This window comes from Pteropus vampyrus, unplaced genomic scaffold (genome assembly GCF_000151845.1).
Source record: "Pteropus vampyrus isolate Shadow unplaced genomic scaffold, Pvam_2.0 Scaffold45, whole genome shotgun sequence".
Lineage (NCBI taxonomy): Eukaryota > Metazoa > Chordata > Mammalia > Chiroptera > Pteropodidae > Pteropus > Pteropus vampyrus.
Genome location: NW_011888826.1, coordinates 6,845,244 through 6,871,490, shown reverse-complemented (window position 1 = coordinate 6,871,490; position 26,247 = coordinate 6,845,244). Strand labels below are relative to the sequence as shown.

Sequence of the window (26,247 nt, the reverse complement as noted above, 5' to 3'; positions counted from 1 at the left end):
GCCTCTAACCAAAAGGGCACATCAACCCTCATTTTAGAGATAATGCAACTGAGGCCCTGAGGTTAAGTAACCTGCCCAAGGTCGTGGGGTCAGTAATCAGTTAGATGGTGGTGCTACTCTTCAAAAGCTGCAGACTCCAAAGTCTGCCCTCTACCCTTCTACTCGGGGGCCTGAGTGGGGCTAGGGGCTCTGGGGTCAGAACTATTTTCATTCTAACCGTGAGTTGTTATTTGCCTTTCACGCCCACCCTCTCCGAATGTAAGTGGACTTTTCCTAAGGCTCAAGAATTGGAAGCAGGCTATATGCAGAAGCAGATTAGGATCCAACATTTGAAAAAATGTAAAACAATGCCATTCTTTTTTTTTGTTTTGGAAAATAGTTATATTTCATTTAAAAATGTATGTTAACATAAACTGACTTTTAAATGATCAATGAATAAATATTTCAAATTGTCCTCAAATTTCTGAGACAATAAATATCAACACATGTGACCCGTATTTAAAAAAAGATCTTTGGAGTCCCTGATAATTTTTAAGAGTGTAAAGGAGTCTGAGATGAAATGGTTTGGAAACCACTGTCTTTATCAGCTATTGAAAAGAAATGTAAGCTACGGTTTTTTCTTTTCCTTTAAATTTTATCAATGATCGGACAGCTAGAGTTTCCATTACACGGTGTGTCCACACACTGCAACGAACATTAATCATGTTCCGATGAACTCCAAGCTTTGTTCTAACATTATCCTTTTTTGACTCTTCAATATAAATTTATCTTTAAACATACTTAAATGTGTTACAAAAGTTAAAAAAAACACCTGTCCAGAACCCATGAAACATTTAAAAAACTAACTTGTATTTTTAAAAAGTGAAAAACTCAAGGTAAAATAAACGAGCCTATCTGAATGCGATACTTCAGCAGATCGCATCAATATTTCAACCTGATGTGGTGGTTTCCCTCTATGCAGCACAGTTTTGAACCACTGTTCTGTTATCTGAAATGCAAAATAATTTTAGTATTCCTGAAGCGAAACAAGAGTGGACAGACTTATTTGCTAGAGTAAAATGTGAGTTGTTCACAGGGAGACCTAGAGGTTTTGGATTCTGTGATCCCATTTTGAATTACCCATGTCATTAACTTCGTCACACCTGGCGCCACGGGCTAAAAGGGGAGTGATATTTGCGCGAATCAAATTTAGTATTTTATAACTAAGTCTATCTTTCATAATATTTAACCTGTTCCTTAAAAATCCAAGTAATTTTACATTGTATTTACATGTGAAATGACATAAAGGCAAGGCCTGCGTTGCAGGAGATCAGAAACTAAGCCTAGAGAATTAACATGTGTGGATACACCATGGCTTGGACATTGCACCAGGCATGGAATTTATTAGCCCACTTGACCTCAACGCCATTGGGATGGTTACTGGTTTTCTCCTATTGATGAAGAATCTGACATTCAGAGAGGTTAAGTACGTTGCCTAAGGCCACCACGCTGATAAGTAGTAGAGCTGAGATTCAAACACATTTCTGACTTCAAAGTCTGTGCTCTTCCCAAGACTTTCTTCATACCTCCCCAGTATTATTTTCAGAACTGAGTGCTTCAAAATCTGAAGAGGATGCAAAATTAAGCCATAAGCGAAATAAAGAAATGCAATAGAACTTATATGATGAAAATATCTCAAATGTACTTGTTTACATCCCTTATCCAGTTCCAAGTTTGTCTATCATGGTGCACTCAAGAAGTTAGAGCTAGAAAAAAAGGCAAATACACGTGGTGTCCCCCTGGTGCTTAGCTATGGCACAGCACATACGGATCCCTCCAGCGTTCGGTGACCGAAATGCCACACTCTTATTCGTCCTCTGAAATACTCTTAAAAGTAGGGAAAGCTGTTAATACTTGGATGGGAGACCACCTAGGAAGACCAGGTGTTATAGGTGTAAAAAAATAAAATAAAATAAAATAAAATACAATAAAATAAATAAAAATAAGGGCTTGTAAGCTGACAAGGTCCTTGCAATATGTAAGGTCAACCAAGGGTTGCCTCGCCTTAAAAAAAAAAAAAAAAGTAGGGAAAGCTGAAGAAGACCAACAGTTCCCACCCAGGAATCAGATTATAATCACAGGGCGCCTCCCTCAAACTGTGCCTGCCCTCAGTGAAGAGAGAAGATGCTGGTACGAGGAAAGTCTGAGAAGCACCGCTCTGAACAGATGTGCTACTCAGTGAGCAACTTTCTAAGGAACAAGAAAAGCATAATTCTTGGAAAGGAAGTCGCATTCATTTCTGCCCTAGAAGCCGCCCAGGTCAGGAGCATCAGGGGCAGACAGCACTTTTCGGTCAGTTCTGAGGGGCACTTAGCCTTGAAGTTGAGATAAAGGAAAACAAATTAGCTAGGTGTGATCTTCGCTGTTTACTCGCTTGTCCTTGTTTTCCCTGAGGCCTCTGCTCCCAGCGTCCTGTCGGGGAGCCTTTCTCACCTACCCCTTCCCGATGTTCGATGTTCGGGAACACTGGCCAGAAGCCTTCTCCCCTGCATGGCAGGTTAGGCTCCCGGAGGAGACAGGCAGCAGCTCTCGCAGGAGAGGGTTTGGGTGGTGTGGCCCAGGTGGCTCCCACTAACCTCGGGGCTCCTCCTGAGAGTCTCCGAGTATGCCCGACCTCTGAGGGCGGCTTCCCCACAACTCCTACATGCCCTGTGTCCTGAGGTCCTCAGGAGACCTTCCTGACTTCCACTTCCCCAGTCCCCCTAAAACTGAAGCTTCTGAGTTTCTGATCAAATGCCTCTCCGGTCAGGATGCCCCAAATAGCTTTGTTTCTTGACCAAAGCCTTTTACTTTCTCAGTGCTTCAATCCCTTCTGTTCACACCCTGATCCCTGGTCCAAACTGTCCTTACAGGTCTGGACCAGACTTTTTCAATGAGCCATCCTGTGGACTGTCGTCTAATCGATTTTACTGGCTCCCCATTCCTTAAAACTGGTCCAAATTCCTGAAAACAGAACACAAGACCTCTACCACCTGGCCCGGCCCTGCCCTGCAGTAAGCCCGACTTCCATGCTCCTTTTAACCAACCATCCCCAACCCAGTATCTTTGGTGCACTTTCTATGGCTAAGTCCCAGCCAAATTCCAAGTACCCTTATCCACAAGTGCTTCCTCTCTCCGGACACTTGTCACATAAGCACACTTGGTCTTTTACCAAGCTTTATATTTTCGCCTATTGGCCGTGTTTCTGCAAACTGATTATAAGTTCATTAAGAACACTGTGCCTTATAGCTCTAGAATCGTCTGCTCTGCCACCCAAACTCAGAGTCGCAGTCTCAGTGAAAGATCGATACATATTTTCGAACAGCACTCAGAATAATCTGTACATATAGAGATTAATTTATTTTTCGTAGACCTAGGGCAAAAACACCAACATTTATAAGGGGAACACGTCTTTGTGAAAACTAATGCTTGAAACTTACATCTGTTTGCTAATAAATTCTGTAGGATAATAAAATTCCCAGCTTGTGAAGAGGAAGACTCTCATTTCAGTGCTGCGAACTCAAGTCCCTTAGAAATCAAGCACTTTCTGTGGACTACTGTTTACTGTGATTTTCTACAGTTTGCAATATAAGCTCACATTAACATTCAGCAGTTGGTAAAACAAATATTACAAGCACACACACACACACACACACACACACACACACACACACACACACACACATTTTGCAGCTTCCCAAGGGGAAAAAAATTATCATTTTCTACAAGAGGTGGGAGGGACTATGACAAACACATAAAACTGCAGTTTTTGAGTATTTTTCAAACAGAGAGGAAGAGAGAAATAGAAATAGAAAAAAGAAAAGGGAAAAGCACCGTTCGGAGCCTAATGCCCATCTCCGCGCCGGCAGTGACAGCTGAGCTCGGAGCAGGCGGGGACCGCGGCTATACGTCCTCAGCGCCTGGCATGATTCCTAGAACAAGAGGATTCAAGACTTTCTGAACAAGTGAATAAATGCACAAGCCAATAAGAGCGTATATAGAGAGAGTAATAGTAAAAAATTGGATTCTGGGACAGTTTAACAAGATAAAAATTAAGGATCTCATAATGAAAATGCTTCTCATGAAGTGTAAAGGAAAAGTCTATTAGATAAGTTCACTGAGTTCCACTTTACACGACAAGGCAGGCAGACAGGATCGGAGCTCCCTTACCTGAGGCACAGGCACTTTCTGCGGGGTGTTCTGGGGTGATGGGTGGAGCTGTGCCCAAGGCTGGTGATGCGGGTGTGGGGGTGAAGACTGGTGGTGCAAGCCCGGGTGGGGCTGCATCGGAGGGCAGGTTGGCAGCTGCTGAAAAGACGGCTGCTGGCCAGGATGCTGCTGGCCAGGTAGCAGCCGGTCCTGGATTGCTTGTGGATCTGCAAGGCCAACACCAGGACAACCATTTGGTCTCATGTGCCCGGCCAACTCCCTTGATGCTGAGGACATGCCCATAAACGGACGAGACTGCTGCATGTTTCTGGGGCCCATATTCCTCTGTCCAATTCCCATGGCGCCAGGGGGCTGGTGAGATGGCTGAGGGTGGGGCATATTTGGGTAACTGCCAACTTCCATTGGTATCCCAGCACTTCCGGGCCTGACTTGCGGAGGAGGAGTACCCGCTGGGTTACTCATTGCTTTCATGGGTGACATGGGAGGTGGAGAGGCGTAAGTTCCCTGAGGCTGTGAAGGATGCATAGTTTGTGTGTTCATTTGGTTAATTGAGCCACTGGGGTGGATGGGCTGCTGGTGCATTAGTCCTTGACCACTGTTCGATGGGAATCCTACAGCATTGGGGTATCTGGGTACGGACTGATTCATTGGAGTATTATTTGTAAGGCCTAAATTTTGATTCATCCCTGTATTGTTAACTAATCCCTGATTTAGGTTACTGTAAGGATATCGAGAATACTGCCCTGAGTTGTTTATAGTAGGTGAGGGGACTGTCTGGCTCCGAGAACTAAAGTTAAGGGTTTGTGGCCTGACAGCCCCTTGCTGAGGAGGATTAGGGGAGAATCTGGGACTGTGGGCAACGGATTCTCCGTGGAGAGCAGTCGGGGGGTGGCGGAACTGCTGCACCGAGTGGCGCAGGGAAGGTGCCATGCCGGGGCTCTGCGCGGGCACGTGGGACAAGTGGCCGGGTCCTGAGGTGGCAATGAAGGGATTTCCCTGATTGAGGCCCTCTTGACCTTGGGAAAACTGGCTCATCCGCTGCTGTGGCTGACCGTGCTGCTGCATGGAAAAATCCCCACGTGCCATGTAGCTGCCCATCTGCTGCATGTGCTGAGGGTGGCCCTGGGCCGGGGGCCCCGACGGAGCTGGCGGCTGCTGCTGCTGCTGGTAGGGGGCTCGGATCTGGTCCGGCACCTGGACAGCCCGGGGGCCCCACATGGAGCCACTGTCCACAAAAGACTGCCCGTGCCTCTCATTCTGAATGCCAGGGTACACTGCCATCTGGCCGCCGCCGCTGCCGCCATGCGGGACCTGGGGAACGGGAGGGGTGTGATACTGCGAGTGAGGAGACGCGAGTCCGTTCCCAGGGGCGCTGCTCATCATCCTGTTCGGCTGATCCATCAGATGCATCTTTTGTTGTTCGTACTGATTATAGTGATCGAAATGCGTCAACTTCGTTTGATTCTGATTAGTGGAGGGATGGTGAAGGGATGGCTGCAGAGAGGCAAAGCCTTGGTCTATCGGCATTTGCTGACCCATGGGGTTCACTGGATTTTCAGGGTAGCCACATTCTCCAAGGCCTTCGAGGCCTTCACTGAAAATATTCCCATCCTCGCCAAAAAGACTCATCATTCCTGGATCTGCCATCTTCTTCCAACACACGGCTCCTCCAAACTACAGCTCAGGAGCTTGTCTGTGCTTCACTTCACTGAGGTGCTCGTCCTCAAAGCCTGTAATCCTTAACTAATCGTCTTCATGTCATTCCACATTTCTCTAATTCGCTTGGACCCTGCAGTGTCAGGCAAAGTCTGGATCTAGGTCCTAGAAGGGAGTAGGGGGTGGGGAGGAAGAAGGGAGAAAACAAAGAATTAGGAACAAATGACAAAAACTGCCAGTATTTTATGCATTTGAATTTGGTCTCCATCAACAATACTAATCTAGCCCCCTCGCTGAGCTGTATTTTATAAATCTAGTTCACTTTAAGAGAAACTCATTAGCTTCTCCCAGAAGCATTATTATGATCGGTTACTTAGAAAGCAAGCAAAACACTAACCTTAACCTTAAATTAATCCATTCACTACACTTCCTAGCGTTCCATTCTTGGATGGAACAGAACAAAAGAACACAACATGGAGCAGCAGCAGCTGCCACAGCAGGCGAGCAGATGCATGAACATAGCCAAGCAGCCCATCTGCTGAACCAAAGCCCTGGAAATGCTCTGGTTACCAACGGCCCGCCCTCAACCTATTCCCCTGAGCAGCGTAATCAGATGAGCAGCCGTGGCACCAGGGGCTGTGAAAAGCTCAACTTAGTTAAATCGACTAAAGGATTATACAAATACCAAAATCAGTCATTTCGTACAAATTAGATCTTTACAGTCCATATTCAACTATGTAACAGCAACAGGGGTGTCGAGTGAAAAAAAAAAAAACGTCCATAATGATGTTAGAAAGCAAGTTTGCAAAGAATACGATAAATTCATGATTTTATTATGTTTAATGGTAGGAATATACAAGATTCAGAAAGAACAAGGAAACGAGCTTTCGCTCTCCAAGGGGCCTGAGTTCGCTCATGGCTCCGGGCCCACCGCGGTCCCAGTCAGCAGTGCCACAGAGGAAAGTCCAGCCTCAGGTTCTTTATTCACCCGTGGGCACTAGGCTCTGGTGATGGCCTAGGAGCCCATGTGACCACTCAGACAGGCTTTAGATAGATGGGTCTTTTCTAGACGATGACTATTCTCATCACAGAAACAGAAAACTTTCTCCAAAACTGGTCGAAATTGAAAATTATTTTAACGAAAAAATGTTCAAAATATCCATGCAGGCCTCACTCTAGTCTTAACCTCCTTTGGGATAAGACAGGACATGAGCAGGTAGGGGAAATGTGAGCAGGTACATCCTTCAGCACCCTGTATTCACGGCACACATTATACACTATCTAATGTTCTGTATTTTATTCAAATAGTTCCTAACGGATTTTGTGTCCTATTAAAACAACTGATTTAAAGAATGTTTCAACAAGCAAAACAGGAAAGTATTTTTGTTGAATGCTAATTAAATCAACAACCTAATAAAGAACTAATTCACATAGGAAAAATGTCTGAAATCTTAAACATCTTTGGAATTTAACTCATTTTTTTCCCTCTTTCATAAGCACATTAAGCATTGTGTGATACTGCTCAACTTGAAATAACAATGTCTTGTGGAAGAATTTCCAAAGTGATGTTACAAACAGGCTCAGTCATAAATTCTGACATGCTTCTCCGTGAGCTTGGGGGTGAACGATGGGCCACCCAACACCGCTGCGAACTTACCGATGAGACAGATAAAAACTCAGTTTCTGCCTGCCCTATTCTAACACATTCCGAACAAGGAGAGAATTCTGCTTACAGAAAATGTAAACAACATTCTTGTTTGCTGTCAGAACTACAGACGTAACACCTGAGAGGGTCTCTAGGTCTGTAGTTTGCAGGTGACAGCTGTCAGCTAAAGTCAAAGGTCTCCTCACTCTGCCACTAACTGCCATGAATTTTCTGATCTACTTTCTCCAAAAACAGAGGTCAGATGGGTGAGAATAAGATGAGCACGAATGCCATTTTATTTACAGACACAGTGCTTTACTTCATAACTACTTTTAAATCCAAAGAAAGAAGTAGAAATCTCCAGTGCCAAATAAAACAAATATTTATAAATTGAATTTACTCCTAAAGAGCCTAAGCAGTCAGTCTTCATTAATTCAAGGCTCATTCTAGCTTTCAAGGAAATAAACACTAGAATGGACTTGATAATAGCTTAAACCAGCCGTGCAGACTAACCACTTACCAAAATAACCTTTCGAATTAGCTTAAGGAAGGTAATGTCTACTTATACGTCCTGGATGGCCTTGGTTTATAGGATGACGGCTTCATTCTCCAGGGTGTACCACGTGTCACAGGAGAAAATGCTACTGACTGGATGGGGTTTCCAGCCAGCTCCAGAGGAAAGGAGGCTAGAGACAGGGATGACCTGGTCCACAGAGCCTGGTGCCAGAGCCACTGCCAGCCTAGAGAAGCAGCGACAGAGGTGGCACTTACCTTCTATCAGCTGAAGGCTGAGCAGAAGGGGGAAAAAGCTGCCTAGAGGCACGGGAAGGGACAAAACAGCACACTCCCTGAGAGTGATCCTACCTGATACTTGGGCTTCCAGTTCCCTACTCCCTCCCACTGAGAGTCCAGCTCCCAGTGGCATGAAAAACAGCAGCATTACCTGGCATCAAGTAAACACGTCGCCCACCACAACTGTGACCACAGTCAGGTGAGCTCCGGGAAGAGACGTTCCAACTCTGGCTTTAGCCTGTCATTAGTGACCGCCCGCACTTGCTCAGACAGCCACCGCCGCCTTCCTGCCCCTTTTCTGACCTCGCGACTCGGCTGGCGACTATGCTAGGAATCCATCTGGTAGCTGGATTTTATATTTCTCATTTGAGCTAATCTAATTAATTTATTTTGGTCTTTTTTTTAATTTGATCAAGACCATTTGAATACCCACATTCCCAAGTCACAGCTGCAACATATAATTTTGTTTCTATCAAAGATATTCATTAAAACTCCTTTGTGAAGGTCGCTCCCTTCTCTACCTTTAATGTCTACATTTCTGTCTAGATTAGCGCTGTTCAATGAGCTGTCAAATCAGAACCATATATGTAATTTTAAATTTTCTAGTAGTCATATTTAAAAAGTAACCCAAAAAAGAGCAAAATTCATTTAAATAATTTTTATTTAACACAATATAGGCAAAATGTTATCACTACAACATGTAATTGATATTTAAAAATAAAGGAGATAGTTAACATTTTTTGATATTGAGTCTCTGAAACAGTATGCATTTCATACCTACGGCATATCTCAATTCATACTGACCACATTTCTAGTCAAAAATGTACACGTGGAAGCAGTGGCTATGACACTGAACTGCACGGTTATAGATGATTAAAAAGAAAAAACAGAAATGCAAGTGTTCAGAGTTATCAAATAATTCCCACCACTTGGGTAATAAATAAACATTCGAGTTGTATTTATGTTTGATTTGGATTTTAAAAAAATCAAGTTAAATCTCAAATCACATTTTTTATTCAAAACGTATTTACTGAGGACCTACTATGATCCTTGCACTGGTCTAGTTGCTGGAAATACAACACTGAGTAAAAGCTAACAAAACATCCTCTTGTCCTCATGGAGCTTACAGTCCTCTGCAAGGGATGAACCTCTAAAATAAGAATTAAGGTTTGGAGGTTATGTTATAAAAATTAAGATACCATTTTACAATATATTTCTTGGTAATTTGTGATGTCAAGTGTTTAAACTATGTGCAATGTTACACAGTAAACAGTACAGATACATATAATGAAGACACTAATTTAAGTTTTAGCTCAGTGCCCTACTGACAGGTATTTTCTGAGATAAGAACAAAGCGTATAAGGGGCATGTGTTTGGGGATACGGCGTGGGCACAAGGAGCCAGCTCAGCTAACAGAATCGCCAACACTGCAGAGACTCACTGTGAAACCAACTATGAACATTTTAGAGCTGGCAAGCACTTTGGAGACCTTCTACTCCAAACTCCCCTTCATTTAACAAATGAAAAAAAAAAAGCCCTTTTACAGGCTGCGAGGAGTAAACATCTTCTACAAAATATTTTAATGGTGAATAATTTCCAAAGATGAAAGAGAACTGGATAGATGAGATGGCAGTTTATTAGGAAAGGCAAAATATTAAAGGCCCAACCTGGGTCCCTTTTACTCAGAGATAAGTCACTAAAACAATTACTGAGACCAGCAAACAGAAGAGAGTTTCCTTTCAAACAATTTTTATTTATACTATCTATAACTTTTAGGAAGCAAGCACATATTAGCACCACATTGAAGCTACTGGTTTATTTCACTGGACATAAGCAGAATAAAAAATAGGCAGATCTGAAAAAACAAGTAAATAGCACATAGAAAATGGGGGATGAAAGCAAAGGGTGCACATCAAACCAACACGAAAGAAATAAGTTGTGTAAAAATATATATATTAATAAACTTACACAGACAATGCTTAACTTCTGTGCCCTTCTCAGAGCGGGATGGCATGTGCATAGCCACGTTTCAATTTGGTGTCACAGTTACCTGGAAAGCTAGCAAGGAAGTAGGTGAATACAAAAACCCTGTCATGTGCAAAGCATTTCCTACATAGCTCAACCACGTTTTATGCAACTGTGTAAGCAGAATGCCATTCAAAGGAGACTTTTTTCATAAACATCCAACATGTGAGCAAGTGTAAAGTTAAGAGGACAACTGCCTTTCACATGCTGAAGACTATTTGTGTTCTATAGCTTGATTTGAAATTGTTCTCTTTACATTTTTCTCCTCCACCTTAGAAGAACCTGGGGTACAGGGCACACCTGTGACAACGATGTTTAGGACTGGGTAGAGCATGTATCAGCATTTCCAAGGGAGTGTCTAGCAGCTGGAAAAATACACATCACCATCTTCAGCACAAGCCATGGGGACATCTCTCGATCATCAAGAGTATGAATCATATCAGGAGGGGGAAGGATCCGTGAGCCAATAGATGAACACACAGAAGATAAAGGGCTCAGTGCTGCTGAGCTTCTACTCAAAGTGAAAGATCTTTCAGCCAGATCACGAGGCCTGTGGACAATGATCCCCACCAATGACCCCCAACAGCCGCTTGGGAAAGAAAAGGAAAATCCAGCCAGACCAATGGTTGCCATGGGAGAAGGCATCGATCCAAGGGACAATGACCCAGATAAAGAATGAAGGAATGCCTCCAAGTTACCAACACCAGCACACCACAAGTCAGTTCCAGATCTGCCTCCTGGACCACATGATGCCCTGTGCCTCCAAACGAGACCACACTTTCTTCCTCTTTGGTATGCTTTGGCGGTGCCAATTTGCTATGTGCTGTGCTATCCCACACAGCAGCCACTAGGCACGTGTTGCTATTTAAATTAATTAAAACTAAATAAAATTTAAAATTCAGTTGCTCAATTGCATGATCCACATTCCACGTGCTCAACAGCCACATGTGACTGGGGGCAACTGTGCCTATATGGGACATTTCCATCACTGCAGAAAATTCTGTGGATATTCTGCCATAAATTTGTTTCTCAGAGTTAATATTTTGAGACAAAGACCATATTGTATAGTAGCAATTCTCTTCGATGAAAAATGTTTTCTCCTGCTCAGAGACTGGTATTCTTTCAAAGTTCTATACCTACCCCTGTGATGAAATTCATAGTAATCTTTCCATATATTGACATATGCCAGGGAGCAAGATCTTAAAACCTCTCTTTATTTCTTAATAAATAATTTTATTATGTTATGAATGACTCTGAACTATACAAAAATTCAGGTACTTAAGAATAATGAAATTCAAAATCCTTTTCGCTTATAATTGCCATATACCAATGCCCTTTTAATAAAGTATTTGCAAGCTTAGTTTTTTCAACTAAAAATTTACATAGCTATAGTAAGGCCACTATTTTTCTTAGTGGCTTTGTGCATTTTCATTTACTATTTTATTGGAAGAAAAAGATGTAGAAAGAACAAAAAAGACGTGAAGTCCTTTAGAAGCACTGTGTTAGTCCAAGCACCATAGGAAAAAAACAAACACACACACAAAGGAATAAGAATCACATTTATAGTTAGCTTCCATTTGTACCATTAGGTGACCTCCAATTTTGCTGATAGTAACTGAAGATAGATAGATAGATAGATAGATAGATAGATAGATAGATAGATAGATAGATATGGAAAACCATGTTTGGAATTGGTGATGTACAAATTAATTCTATGCTTTCCATCAGCATTCCCTATGGCAGTTAATAGAATTTCCATCCACCCCTGCAACCCAGCTAAAGGATGAAAAATAACCCTCAATCCTTCCCATCATTCATTCATTTAAAAACATTTATTGAATGCTTTGTATGAAGCATTTAGCAGCCACTGAATATACAGCGTTGAACAAAACAGACATGTGCTGTGCACCTTGCTGTTCTGATTAATATCCCTCAGATATCCCGCATATTCAACCCATCCACTAACGCTAATTCTGCCTCCCAAATATCTCACAGGTCTACCGCCTCCTCTTGATTCCTACCATCTCTGATGAAGTCAGGCCTTCATGGTTTAGTGAAGACAAAACATTAAAGGCTGACCGGTTCGCCCAAGTCTGGTCTCAGTACATTCACACAGCTGACTGAAAGATCTTCTAAAACACAAAATCCACCATGTCTCTCTCGGATTAATATCCTTAAAGGAGTTGCCATAGCTTTCAGGATCAAGTCCAAATGCTCTAGCATGGTGGAAGGCACTTTGTAATCAGATCTCCAAACTCCCTTCCCTCTGCCCTCCTCCCCCAAAAACTCGCAAACACCCAGGCTAGGTCTGCCAAACCACTGGAAGTGACCGACAGCGATCCGTTCGCTTCCTCACACCTTCCTCGTCTCCGCACCTGCCTCCTTACCCCCTCATTGTGCAGTCTGGCCTTTTTTATCTCGATTCCTCTGTTATCACTCATCCAGGGAAGCTTCCTGACCCTCAGCCCTCCCCCCTGCAGGCTGATTTTGAAGCCCTCCCTGGGACTTCCACTGCACCAGGGGCAAGAACTACAACAGCGAGCATACGGTTGTTGCGTTTACGGGCCTCTCTCCCTGCACACCAGAGCCTAGCCACTCGAAGGGGATCCTGAGACCATTGGCACCCCCCAGGAGCTGAGAGGTGAGGAATCTTGGGCCCACCCCAGACCTCCTGCCCCAGAATCTGCGTTTTATTAACAAGGGTCCCTGGTGATTCCTGCACGTGTGAGAGTTTGGGAGTTCCGCTCTCACACTCTGGGTCCGTCTTGTGCTACAGCTCTGACTGCTCAATTAGTGTGAGAATAAATAATTAACAAGAAATAACTTATCCCAAAAAATTACAAATCAAGTAACACAAAGATATGCCACCTTCCCTTTAAGGGAAAGTAGTCTTGGCATCTGTGACTGACAAACAACATGGACCTCATACAAAGAACTATGAATAACCCTTAGCGACAAGTTTTAATCTGTAATGGTTTACAAGGAGTGGATATCTAAAATTGGTTTAATTTTAAAGATACCTCTAACTCCTTGCCAATCATTTCTGCAAGACCAAAAAAAATGCAGTTGACATTAATATCTAATGCTATGTTACATAACAGTATTTCACAGGTTTCTTGCAGAAATCTTTCAGTTATTTCTACATAACTTTGGGGAGTCTGAATATTCTGAGTACCCTTCAGATAAAGATGATTTTTTTCTACTTGGGAGTGGTGGGGCTAATATGTTTTCTTTCAAGGCAACTAATGAAATAGCACTCAGCCAACAGTTTATACTAAGTGTAAGGTTACCACTAACTTTTTTTTTGAAATTAGTCAAAAGGCACATATTGTCCTATACGTTAAGTTGTGCCACTAAATATAAGAATCCTGGAAACCAATGTCCTTTAGAGAACAAACTTTATACCTTGAAATTCAACACTGAAATATCACTCCCCAAAATTAATTCTTTCAGAGACTAAACCCACTGAGAAGATGGCCAGCAGACAGCTGACCTGCTTGACCCACCAGACGCCAGGAAAACACGTCCAGGGCGAGCTTCTTTCCATTCGCTACTTGGTGGCCCAGCAGCAGGCCAGTGAGCATTGTGATAACACTTAAGGTACTCACCATTATATGGCAGAAGAGAGATGAGGATAAAGATTTAAATAAATATCTGTACATAGCATAAATATATATATATATGTAAATAAAACATTTACTTATATAAGATGTGTGGAACTATCCCACATGATTTTACTGCTATCCTAATTAATTTTTTTTATTGATAAGGAGAAAACAAATGAAAATAAGTCCAGAAATAAGTAAATAAAAATTTTTTAGTGTAATTTACTTGGGATAGGGAAAAATTAAATTTCAGAAACGTATTTCAACCCACTTAGCAAAGATGTTTACAGTGCAAACTAATAGAAGGGTAATGTAAACTTTACAAAATTTGAAGATCACTGGTATATCTTACTTAATATCATAAAATATCCAAGGACAGTTTAAACCAACCAAACTTGACTAGTCTATAAAGGCAAATGACACCATATGTTAATTAGCCTAATTTAAAAAATCACCATTTGAAAACATATTTTCCCATGATCTAGACCTATTTCAAGCTACTGACCCTGCACGCGCGCACACACACACACCCATCTGGGTGATGTCAAACCTACAAAAAGTGAGCGTAGGACAGAGGAGGGAAGGAAGGAGCTGCCAGGGCCACCCTCTGTCCGGGGACGGCTGGCGATCACAAATACCTCGAACGCTGTCCCCAAACCCCAGGAGGATGCCCAGGCAGGCAAGAGCAACCTGCTGAGGGGCTGGAGAACAGCGCACGGCCAACAGGAACCGTGCTTTTAGTACACTTACTACAGTCGTCACTGATCAACAGATCCGGCAATTTCTGACATTCTTTTGCATTTTAAAAGGTTCTGGAAAGCCGAAAGGAAGACCTTGTTTCGTATTCCAGGGAGAATTTAAAACCGTACCCAATTCTGTCTGGTTTGAAATGCAGGGAGAGAAAGGCTATAGTTAAAGTCTTCTCTGGTACACACTACCAACACTCTTTTCCTTAAAGAAAAAAAGCTTTTGGCAACACCACAGCTGAAAATAATCTGTTCTGTCTGCTAGAGCAGAGCACATGTGATGAGAAGGGAGCCTTATCCATCATGAATAAACCTGAGCCAGAGACAGGCAAAGTGTCATAGGACACCAAGGGCAGAGGTCACGCAGTAACCTTTAACAGTTTCCTAAGGAGCCCTGTTTCAGGAAAAAGGGAAACACACAGGAATTATCAAAATTCAAATTTCCATCAGGAAGCAAGCAAGATAAAAGTGAAACAGAACTGTAAAGGAGGGTTGAGGGGGTCTTTGAAAGAGCGTTAGAGAAAGTATTTTGGAAAACTGCACAGTCTCAAAAAGGTAAGTCTACAGAAAAAAAAAATGGACGAAAATAACTGTAACTTATTCAGTGACTACAGTATTAAATTTCTATTGCAAATAAATTGCATTTGACAAAGGAAATGAAATTAAGGCTAGAACACGTGGTAAACAGTTTTACATGTATTATTTCATAATCATTCTGACATAAGAAAGTGGGAAACTTTTTTTCCTATACCTACACTTATAACTTTAAGTTCTACGGTGCTACCATAATCAAAACTATTATCAAAAACTAATAATAAAATAACTATTGATAATGAAAACTATTAATTTCATATAGCGAAGTAAGCCTGTTTTATCTTTTAGCCAAATCAAATGTCTTCATTATGTAAGAATATGATAAAAAAAACAAAAGTATTATCCATAAACTCTATATGTGTAACTTTATATTTTCCTGAACCCACAGCAAAGCTCAACCCTCTCTTCATTACTCAGACATCTTCTGAGCTCCCCGCCCCCAATGAGCTGTGCACTGTAGGGAAAATTAATTTCATGAAAAACCTTTTATACTATTCTAAGTAAATTAATTCATAACCAAGATCTGTTTCAAAATCACTACAATGCATGCTGTAAGCGCGTCTTTCATTATTTTACTGCACTGCCACACTGTTCTACGTCACCGAAAGCTGACTGCGACGCCCCACTTCACGATTTCCCCCAAATGTCACTCGACTGGCCGATTCTAATTCTGATGACTTTTTACATGAGTGCACCAGATTCCTGATGTCAGGATATCATTCTAACTTGTGAGCAAACTTTACACTTCAGTCTGAAAAAGGATCTTACTTAGGTAGTTATAAATTTCTACATTGTGTCTATTTCCATCACAGATTAAGTTCACCTCAAGTTAGCGAGTAAGAGACTGCAACAGAGGAAAAGGCAAAGTGAGAAAATGAACTATTACCACTGTGACGTTTGTTTTCATAATGAGGATGACCTAGATAATTTAAGACGACCAAGATAATTTAAGGCTAACAATGAGGCCTTATAATTGAATTTTGTGCTTGATTTAATCAAAGAATGCAGAAAACAGCCAGGCACCTAAACTTTAAAATACAGAGTTTACTAAGACCTCGGACTGCTGCAACCACCCAGTGAGTTTAACGACTATACATTAGTTGCTAATAAAATTATGATCCAGATAAGGAAATCTAAATAATTAAGTTTCATCAGTGATAGTACTTACACTTCATATTACACCTACCCACATCTCTCGAGTTTCCACCTCCATATCTATTACATCTTTAAACATACCAAATTCTCTATTTCATACCAATTTCTCAGAGATGATTTGAAAATATTCAATTTTTCCTATAGAACAAATCGAAAGAATATAATAAAGGTTTCTAACTATGCTACTGAGAGTTTAGTGCCTTTAAAGATCAATGGCTATGACAAACACATCTCAAAGTTTCTAAAACAGCCTTAAAGGTTCTGAAGTAAGTAAATCAAAGTGCCCCATTACTGCCGACACTGCATCTTATACCTAGAAAGAGCAAAACCTGTCCTGACAGACCATGTATCTCAAGTTTCTACTTAAAAAATACACAAGCCCTCTGTACTCTCGTTTAGTCACTTGTCTGCGCATTCAACTGCAAGTTTCTTTAGCACTGAAACTCCGCCATCCCAAAATGGTGAAATAAAGTTTTTTCTTGCCATGGTAAAGGTAAACGTTTTTCAATACCATTTGGTACTTGAAATTGTTTAGATCATCAGTATCCAAGCAATTTTCATTGGCTGCATACAAACCTGGCAGTTAGTAGCTTTTAAACTATCAGAATCATGTATAACTTTTTTGTAGAGTGAATTTAAATTTTGTTTCTTTACTTTTGAAAGAATTATTTTTATTTTTTCATGTTTGTCTCTGAATAAATAATGTCCTGTTGAAAGGTGAACTTGCAAGTAGAGACATTATTCCATTATTTCTTTTATCATGAACCATTTAGATGTTGCTCTATTATCTCACAAAGAGGCCCGATGTGCCTGGATAGGTGACTGCACCGAGGAAGACCCCGCATTTTATATCACTTTGTAATCCAATGCCAGACACAGCACCTCAAAACTGGTTACAGTATTAGCCATTATATAAGATCTCAGCATATTACTAAATGCTCCCTCCTCCAGCCACAAAAACATGGGAGAGTCGGTAACTCGCACTGCTTCCCTAAGATTTTTATCCAAACAGGGTAAGACAGGGGCTTAGGTTAGAGCAGGAAATTAAAGCCTCTTCCATCTCTCCACTGACACTGCCTTTTAAAAGGAGAACCACATACTGGTGACAATTTTCTAGTTTTACAACAGCTTGATTGTTTAACTATCGGGTTCAGCCTTCAGAGAAAACCTCCCAGAGCAATGGGGCCTGGGGTGCTTCCCACCAGAAGGTCCAAGAACCCAGCAATCTCTTCTCCCCACTTCATACTCTACCTATAGGCTGGTGTGCCCCAGAAAGAAATGCGTAAATGTTACTTATTGCTTATTATAGTTGAAGGTCTTTTCTCATAAAGACTTCTACACACTGCTTTCTCACCTATTTTAAGTTTCACTGATATTTGCTAACAATCCAATATCAAGTATCATGAAAAACCACAATGTTATCTGGCATCCACGAATAAATTGAAGTAAATTTTGATTATTAAGTTCACCTAGCCCCTTTGATTCATAGCTTCATTTTAAGCACTTCGAGATGTAAACCCAGTACAAAAGAACCATTTGAATATGCTGAAAATAACTGGTTCTTGATAAATCAAAATCATTTTTTGTAAAATTATTTTTCTGCTTTACAATATTCTTACATCTTTATGTAAATGTGCTTTGAGTTCTTGAGTTTGGTTTTTGTGCGTCTTCTCTGATCCCCCCAATACTATCAGCTATTTTGTTGTGCTTGGGGAAATGCTTCGGTGGAGATAACAGAATATCGAGACGCACGCAGCCACCCCTCCCAGCAGTCCCTACGCTGTCCGACACAGTAGCCGCTAGCCCCAAAGGCCCGATTAAATTTAATTAAAATTTCATAAAATTTTAAACCCAGTTCCTCTGTCACACTGGCCATATTCAAGTGCTCAACAGCCATATGTGGCTAGTGGCTACCACAATGGACACAGGCAACACAAAGCTCAGTCGCGTTTTCATCACGATAGAAAATTCACAGACAGCACTGGTTTGGAGGACTCTGTCTAACCTGAGACCTAAAGGACTAGTAGGAAATTAGAGGCAGAGGATCTGGGCAAGAAGGAAGCAACAAAGGACTGAAAAACCCATTCCTGAGACTTAGAGAAGCAGAATACACTCAGCTGTCTACAAATACCTCAATATAGTGTAATTTGAGGCCAGCTCACGAAGAGCTTGAAAATTCATTCTGAATTCATTGAGGAGTCACTCAAAAAGTTTTTGAGCTATGCTGTTTAGCAATATATGTATTTTAGAAAGAACACCTCTTACTAGAATGTGAATCGGAGACTGGGAAAGGTGGAAGTGGTACAAGGCTAGGGCCAGGACCAGTCTGAAGGCTCTTACCGGAAGTAGGGTAAGACACGACGGTGCAGCGAAGGAGGAAACGGAAAGAACAGAACTGCCCGACCGTCTGACCTGGCTTCTGACTGGGTGTTGGAGGAAGAAGTAGAGTCCAGGATGACAGGACTCTGGCTCGGGAAACTGAGCAGATGACAGTACCACTCAGTGAAACACGGGGGACAGAAGCAGAGTTTATATGGGATGGGGGAGAAGTATAGAGAAGACCCGCATGGAGCTACCCCTTAAGCAACACAGTATAAACGAGCTCGAGAGAGAAAGCTGAGCTGAAGACATGGCTGTTCAAGTTACTGACAAACAGCAGGAAGGCAATGTCTTGGAGTAGGCGAGATCACCCAAAGAATACGTTTAGAGTGACAAGAGAAAAGGATAAGAACGGAATCCTGAAGAATGCCAAACACCAAAATATAAAAAAAAATAAAAAAATAAAAGTTTTAAGGAGGAGGTGACCCAAGTTCAAATGCTAAAGAGAAAGAAGATAAAGACGAGTCCATCAGACCCCACGAGCAGGACATTAGTAAAGCTAAGTGTAGTTTCTATAAAGGAGTGGACGCAGAAGCACCAGGTGACGATGGGTGGAGAGAGACAGTACAGATGGCTGCTACCTCTTGGAAAGGCGAAGAGAAAGCCTGGCTACAGTGGAAGCAGACTGATGAAGGACTAGCATCTTCACTCAGCATGAGAGAAATGGACCTGGATCCAGACACAAGTCATGCAATCCTGAGCAGGCTCCCTAATCTCTCTGTGCCTCAACATAAAACAGGGGTAATAATAGTATTTATTTCGTAGGGTTATTAGGAGAATTAAATGCATTAATATTTGTACAGCACTTAGAAGTGTCTGCCACATAGTAAGCACTATAAAGCATTTGTTAGATAAAATATATAAATACTAACAGGAGGAGGCATCGAGTGTGAGAGGTCTTCGAAAGGGCATAAGAAAGAAGGCGAACAATTAAGGGCATGAGTCTCTGGAGAGGGGAGACAGCAAGAAGGTCCAGTGCACAGGGGCAGACCTTGCCTCCTCCACTGGGACAAGCAGAAGGATATGTCCAAATACAAAGAAATAAGCAAGAAGTGAGTGTGGTTTCACTGCAATGGCTTCAACTGGCTCACTGAATTCAGAGGGAGGCACAGGTCGTGAGGTGTGAGTTTTGAAAAGAAACTGAAGACACAAATAAATGGAAAGATATTCCATGCTTAGAGATTAGAAGAATTAATATGGTTAAAATGTCCACGTCACCCAGTTCTCTACAGATTCGACACAATCCTTATCAAAATTCCTGTGGCATTTTTCACAGAAATAGGAAAAACAATCCTAAAATTTGTATAGAACCACAAAACCCTGAGAATCAACAGAACAAAGTAGCAAAATCAGAAGGCACTATGAACCCACTAAGTTCTAAGACCGACTCTGAAATGACATCCCATTCTAGAACTTCCTCTTCTCATTTGTAAAATACAGATACTATCACCCACCTCTAATTCATGAGGGCTAAATTGAATATATAAAGCACTTAATACAGTACCTGGCACATAATTAGGACAAAATGCAGATGAGTAAGCACTTTCTCCTTTACATGAGAAATTTAAATACACAAAATATGTCAACCAGGCTGTGTATCTCTGGTTCTTGGTTTCTCAACTGTACAGTGGGGAAGTTGAGAGCTGGAACGGTGTCTGAACAAAGTGGTGAAGACCTTCCACTCTAAGACACTAACCTAAGTAGCTCCAGAATTAGAAATAGGCAAAATATAGCTGTCCTCTTCTGAAATCCACACTTCTAGTGGTAGAAAAGTAATCTAAATGTCAAGAAACACAGACAATTGATGAAAGCTGATTACACAAATCGAACACATGTATATTATGTAAATATGCAGTGAAGCTTGTTTTAAATGTAAAATTACTGCTAATAATTCTAAAGTAGCTGTTCCTCCCTAAAGGTAAATTAATAGCAAGTACACACAGTAAGATTATGAAACCATCCATCATTCCTCAGAATGCACTCACTCGTAATGCATCATAGAATTCCCCTCCGCTTCAGCCTCTACTTCAGTCCACCTATAGAAAGGGAAGTCAGGGTAGTGGAACACCTGCAGGCACCCCCTCTATAAAAAAGGCCTCTGACGCCTCCCAGGTCCTTTCTTGAATGTCTGGGGTGCTGGTCCAAAGGCCAAGCAGTGTACCTTGGAAATTTCTCAGAAGAATGGAATCTAATGCTATCACTACTCCTAAACAGGATTGGCAGCAGACGATCTCCCCCTCGTCACCAACGATATCAGCTCCTGGCTGACTGCAACTCTTCCATTAAATTAACAACTCAAGGGTTCAGAGTATTGCTACAAGACATCCTATAAAGCTCTGAAGTAAGAACCAGATGCTAAATATATTCTTTCCATTTGCCACTTATTTGCTGAACAAACTTGAGCAAGATGTGACCTCTTTAATTTCCTTTTCCAATAACAAAATAAGTTAATGTCAACTGTCATCTTCAGGGATGCTGTGAGGATGGCTTAACTGCTTCAAATTCCTATCAAAAATATACTTAGTAATATGAAAAATATAAATTTCCATTCTCCACTATGATTAGTCTGGCAGGTCTAGCTCAGTACACTCCTTTCCTCAGATCCCCTGACTATGCAGATGGAAGAGCTCTCTCATCAAGAAACCACAAGAAATTTCATCTTCAAACCACCTTTGACCTCAGCTTCCACAATTTTAAAAACTTTCAGAAGAGATCACATTTCTTTAAAACACCTCCTTCTCCAATGACCCACCATCAGCACAGTGCCCTATCTGGAACCAAGAGCACCACTTCTGCAGTCTGCAGGACTTCGGCATCCAAGCTCAAGAGGTCCCCGCCCTAGAGACCCCAAGGAGCTGGGAGACTGCAGCCATCACTGACAGGGCCCTGTGTCACCAATCCAGGCTGGGGGTTCCTAGAGGTCTTGTCTTTTTTTTTTTTTTTTTTAACAGACAAAGGCGATTTTAAAGAAAGGAACAGAAGATCATTTTATCAATAGATAGTGAAGATGCATTACATAAACCATGGCAGAACAGTATAGTGTGTTAGTGTCCTAGGACTGCACGAACTGGGCAGCTTAAAACAGAAATTCTCTCTCAGTTCTGGAGAATGAAGTCTGAAAACAAAGTGTCACAGACCTCAGAAAAAACGACCATGCCTCCACTTTCATCCCCAGCTCTTATCACTGTGGCTAGGATAAAGCAGGTGCATGAATATGCTTGCTAAAGGGATTAAAAAGAGTTCTTTTCAATAATCCACAAAAATTTGCATTTCTATCTTGACGTGGAAAGGCGGACTGGAAACACCTGAATGTTGTATTTGCACATCTTGTCGTTTGTTTCCGAACTTGTCTCAAAGCTGATCTGCCCTCAATCTGATGTATCTAACAGCCTGGGGAGGCCCCAGTTCAACACAAGTTTATGGCTTCACACTGGCTTTTTTTGTTGTTGTTGTTGTTGTTTTTAGGCAAGGCAACCCTTGGTTGACCTCACAGATTGCAAGGACCTTGTCAGCTTACAATCCCTAATTTTGTTTTGTTTTGTTTTTATGCCTACAGCACCTGGTCTTCCTAGATGGTCTTCAAAGCACTAACCAGGCCCGATCTTGCTTAGCTTCCGAGATCAGACAGGATCGGGCTCCTTTTCTCATTTTTATCTTTTATTTACCATTGTCAAACATGAAGTTTATGTATGTTAAAAGTTCATTTATAAAATCACCCCCTCTCATCAAAGATTAACGATGTCCAACTGTGACAACTGTTTTTTAATGCTTCCCTTTAGAAAAATCTTAAAATAGTCATAGAGAGAAAAAAAAAAAATGGACTAAGAAATATCGGGCCCAGGGAGGGAGATAAAAGAGAGCAGCATCTAGAAAATTAAGGAACACCGCTGGCGAAGGCAGATGGATCTGGCTCAAACGCTCTCTATCTCAGGGAAATTAAAGCAGCTCCCTGGACTTCAGTTCCTCATCTATGAAAATAAGTATTCCATCGCCCCCTCAAAAGGCTGCTTAGAAGTGATTTCATTTCATCATCTCAAGTGGCCGTTGGCAGAAGGCCTTGCACATGGCAGACAGAGAGTGAAGTTAGCCGTTCTCCCCCGTTCTGCACCAGTCTTAACCTAGTCACCTACACTTACCTGCTCCCAGTTTCACCCGCCAAATATGCTGGATATCTCTACAGGAGCTGACACTATAAAACTCAAATGGTGTTACACCAAGTTCGGAACTTTTCTGCCCTATTAGAATCAAAAAGTCCTTTCAAAAATCGCCCCCACTGGAAGCCTGCTACCTTGCTAGGGCAGAGGCAGGGCTGGCGGGAAAGGACAGGAAGGCTGCAGGGCGAGTCCCCCGTGGGCCATCTTCCCAGATCATGAAGGGGACTCCTGCTGTCATGCCTCTAGAATGTGAGAATCACAGAACCTGGGCACTAAGACTCAAGACTTAATCCAATCACTTAACTTTCAGAGAAGCAGTGAGAAGGTAAATACTTCGTTCAACGTCAGCCAGCTAGTCAGAGAGCAAGCTAAGACTCGGTCTCCGGTCTCAGACTCTAGGACTAGTGCTGGGTACTACTGTAATAAATGCCCTACACTGCCAAAGGATGTGTCCTCCTTGTTCTCGGTTAGGCAAAAGCACCCTCTCAGACAAGACACCTGTATTTCTATATCACTGGGAAAACATTAACAGACATTGAGATAATGCAATTTAAAACAGTACATCCAAACACAAATCTATGGAGTAAGCTAAAGTCATAACTTGAAGTAATTCCAAATAAGACGGCATTCTAAAAACGTTATGACGGTTGGTGTTATCACTAAATGCGGTGTCCTGTCTCCAAGGTCACCACACTGAAGGAAACAACATTCATTTGCATAATTTCTGGTGTTTCAACTCAACTATGTTATGAGAATGTTTTTCTTTTCATCGCCAGAGTGGCTTCTTCCTCAAAATATCTCTGAGCAGCCCTTGTATGCACAAGAATACCTGCCCTCTATACCATCATTTCCATATGCCTGCATCATTCTAGATGGCGGCTAATGTCATAAACCATTCAATGCAAGGTAGACGGAGAAACAGGTTGTGCAACTGAGTTGCAAGCTTTTTTCAAGCAAACAAAAAAAAAACACTGACAAACTATGGTTATTCAGACTTGAGCATTTGGCAGGATTTTCTCAAAAATGAACAAAATAAGTCTGTCACTTCAAGGAAAACAACTGACAGTTTTGTTGTTAGTGATAAAATTTGAGCTTTCGAGCAAAATCAGAATTTCAGAAAATCTGTATCCACCATCTTGAATTTGCCAGCTTCCCAATACTTAAAGACTCTTCTGATTATTAGGTAGGGATATTAACAAATGTGGTTTCTAAAAGTATTGTATAATTAAATGTGTCAACATTTGAAAGATTTATGTAACTCACTGAACCAATATTTTCCAAATTACCTACAAAACCACACATAGATAAAAGATCCATTCAAAGTGCAAGATACACCAATGAATTTTAATAAAACCAAGTACAAAAATTTCACTGATATGATTTCAGATTCCACACTGCAACTAAGCTTTAAGAAACCACTTTTTATAGTTTTAATGTAACATTGAATTATCTGAAAAGGTTATTCAAATATTCCTCCCTTTTCAATTACAAATCTGCATGCCAGGTTTTCTTCATATTCTTCAAACAAAACAACATATTACAACAGATGGAATGCAGAAGCAGCTATCAGAATTTAACTATATTCTCTGAGCCAGGCATTAAAGGGATTTACAAACACAAAGTAATGTATGTTTCATTCTCACTAAACTTTTGTTTTGGAAATTAACTGTTTTTTTCATTAAAATTATGTTTATATTAACATGTAATAAGTTTAATGTTATTTTTAAATAACAAAATTTTAAAACAATTTTAACTTCTAATATAGTAAATATCAATAACTATAATACACATTTAAAAAAAAAAAAAGCTCTTTGGAGTTCTCAGTAAGAGTATGAAGTGGCCCTGAAATCAAAAACTTTGAGAACCAGAGCTCTGAATGATTAGCCTCCTTATTACTGGAAAAAAATATCGCTGAAAATGCAATGTACTTGTAATAACGGATGTACTTAAAACTTTTAGAATCAGAAAATATTTTAAACTTGGCAGAACAAAAAACAAAACCAAAAAAAAAAAAGAACTTTCAAACATGATACTGTGGATGTGAAAAGTATGGCCACAAGTCTTACCCACGGAGAACTAGAAACTCATCGATGTCCACTGCCAGAACTGCCAAAAAGCCACACATCTCCCTTACAAAAAGGAGAGCCAGAGTAAGGGGCCGCAGCCTTTCTAGCAAAGGCTGCTTGGCTAAGATGTCTGGCTTTCAAGAGAAGTTAGGGTAGGAAATGTAGAAAGAGAAGTGAAGTTCCAGCAGCCAGCAAATCAAATGACGAGGCGGTGTCCATTAAAGAAAAGAAAGAGAACAATTTGCTTTGTAGTTTACTATTGAAGTACTCTGGCATTCACCCATTTATTCCTCTCTTTTTACAAGAATGCAGCGGCCCCTGCCGCACCACACGGTATGACGATCAGAGAAGGACGCAAAGCTTTTATGTGTCTTAGCTTCAGGAACCCTATAGGACAAGGAGCATAAATACTATCCCCATTCTACGAATGGTGAAGCTCAGTCTCTGAGAGTTTACAAGACTTCCGCAGTCGGGTGGAAGAACCAGTGCCCTTCCCCAGGTCTCCGGGCTCCTGTCTGGAACCTCCTCCTCTTCCACACACGTCAACACTGGTTCTCCAGGTCAGGTCCTGCATCAACACCACTGCGGAGCTTTTAGAAATGTGACTTCTCATGCCAACCCAGACCTACCAAATTTCAAATTCTTGAGGTGAGCCCCCAGAAACCTGTGTTTTATCAAGCCCTCCAGGTTATTTTATCGTATGAAACAATGACCTAGAAACAGCAATGCCTCAGGCAGGCACCCAGCGGCCAGAACTACTGTCTTAGTCAGCTCGGGCTGCCCAAACAGAATGCCACAGACTGGGTGGCTCGAACAACAGAAATTTATTTCTCACAGTTCTGGAGGATAGAAGTCCCAGATCAAAGAACTGACAAGGTAGGTTTCATTCTGAGGCCTCTTCTCTTGGCTGGTACATGGCCACCACCTCATTGTGTACCCACAGCACCTCTCCGAGAGGAAATATCTTTCTTTTCTTTTTATAAGGCCATCCTGTCAGATTAAGGGCCCACCCATACGACTTCATTTGACTCATACGACTTCATAAAAGCCCTATCTCCAAATATGGTCACACTGGGATTGGGCTTCATTCACCATGTGAATTTGGGGAGACACAATTCAGTCCCTAACCAACTTCAGAAAGAAAATGTTCAAGCACCATGCCAAGGCTGATGCTGCTGGTCCAGGTCCTCACCTGCAGAACCCGTGACATGAAGGGACAAAGAAAAAGGAGTTCCCTTGGAA

General features: G+C 41.5%; 1 protein-coding gene across 2 annotated transcripts in view; it reads right to left on the bottom strand.

The window, feature by feature from the left end:
* CHD7 (chromodomain helicase DNA binding protein 7) overlaps positions 1–8,514 on the bottom strand; it is a 125,085-nt gene extending 116,571 nt beyond the window's left edge. For both annotated transcript variants that reach the window (XM_011359192.2, XM_011359193.2), the window contains exons 1-2: positions 8,433–8,514; positions 4,189–6,009 (exon numbers count right to left, since the gene is read on the bottom strand). In XM_011359192.2, the coding sequence (XP_011357494.1) occupies positions 4,189–5,835 (1,647 nt within the window). In that variant the 5' untranslated portion in view covers positions 5,836–6,009; positions 8,433–8,514. The remainder of the gene's footprint in view (positions 1–4,188; positions 6,010–8,432) is intronic.
* Between the last annotated feature and the right edge of the window lie 17,733 nt (positions 8,515–26,247).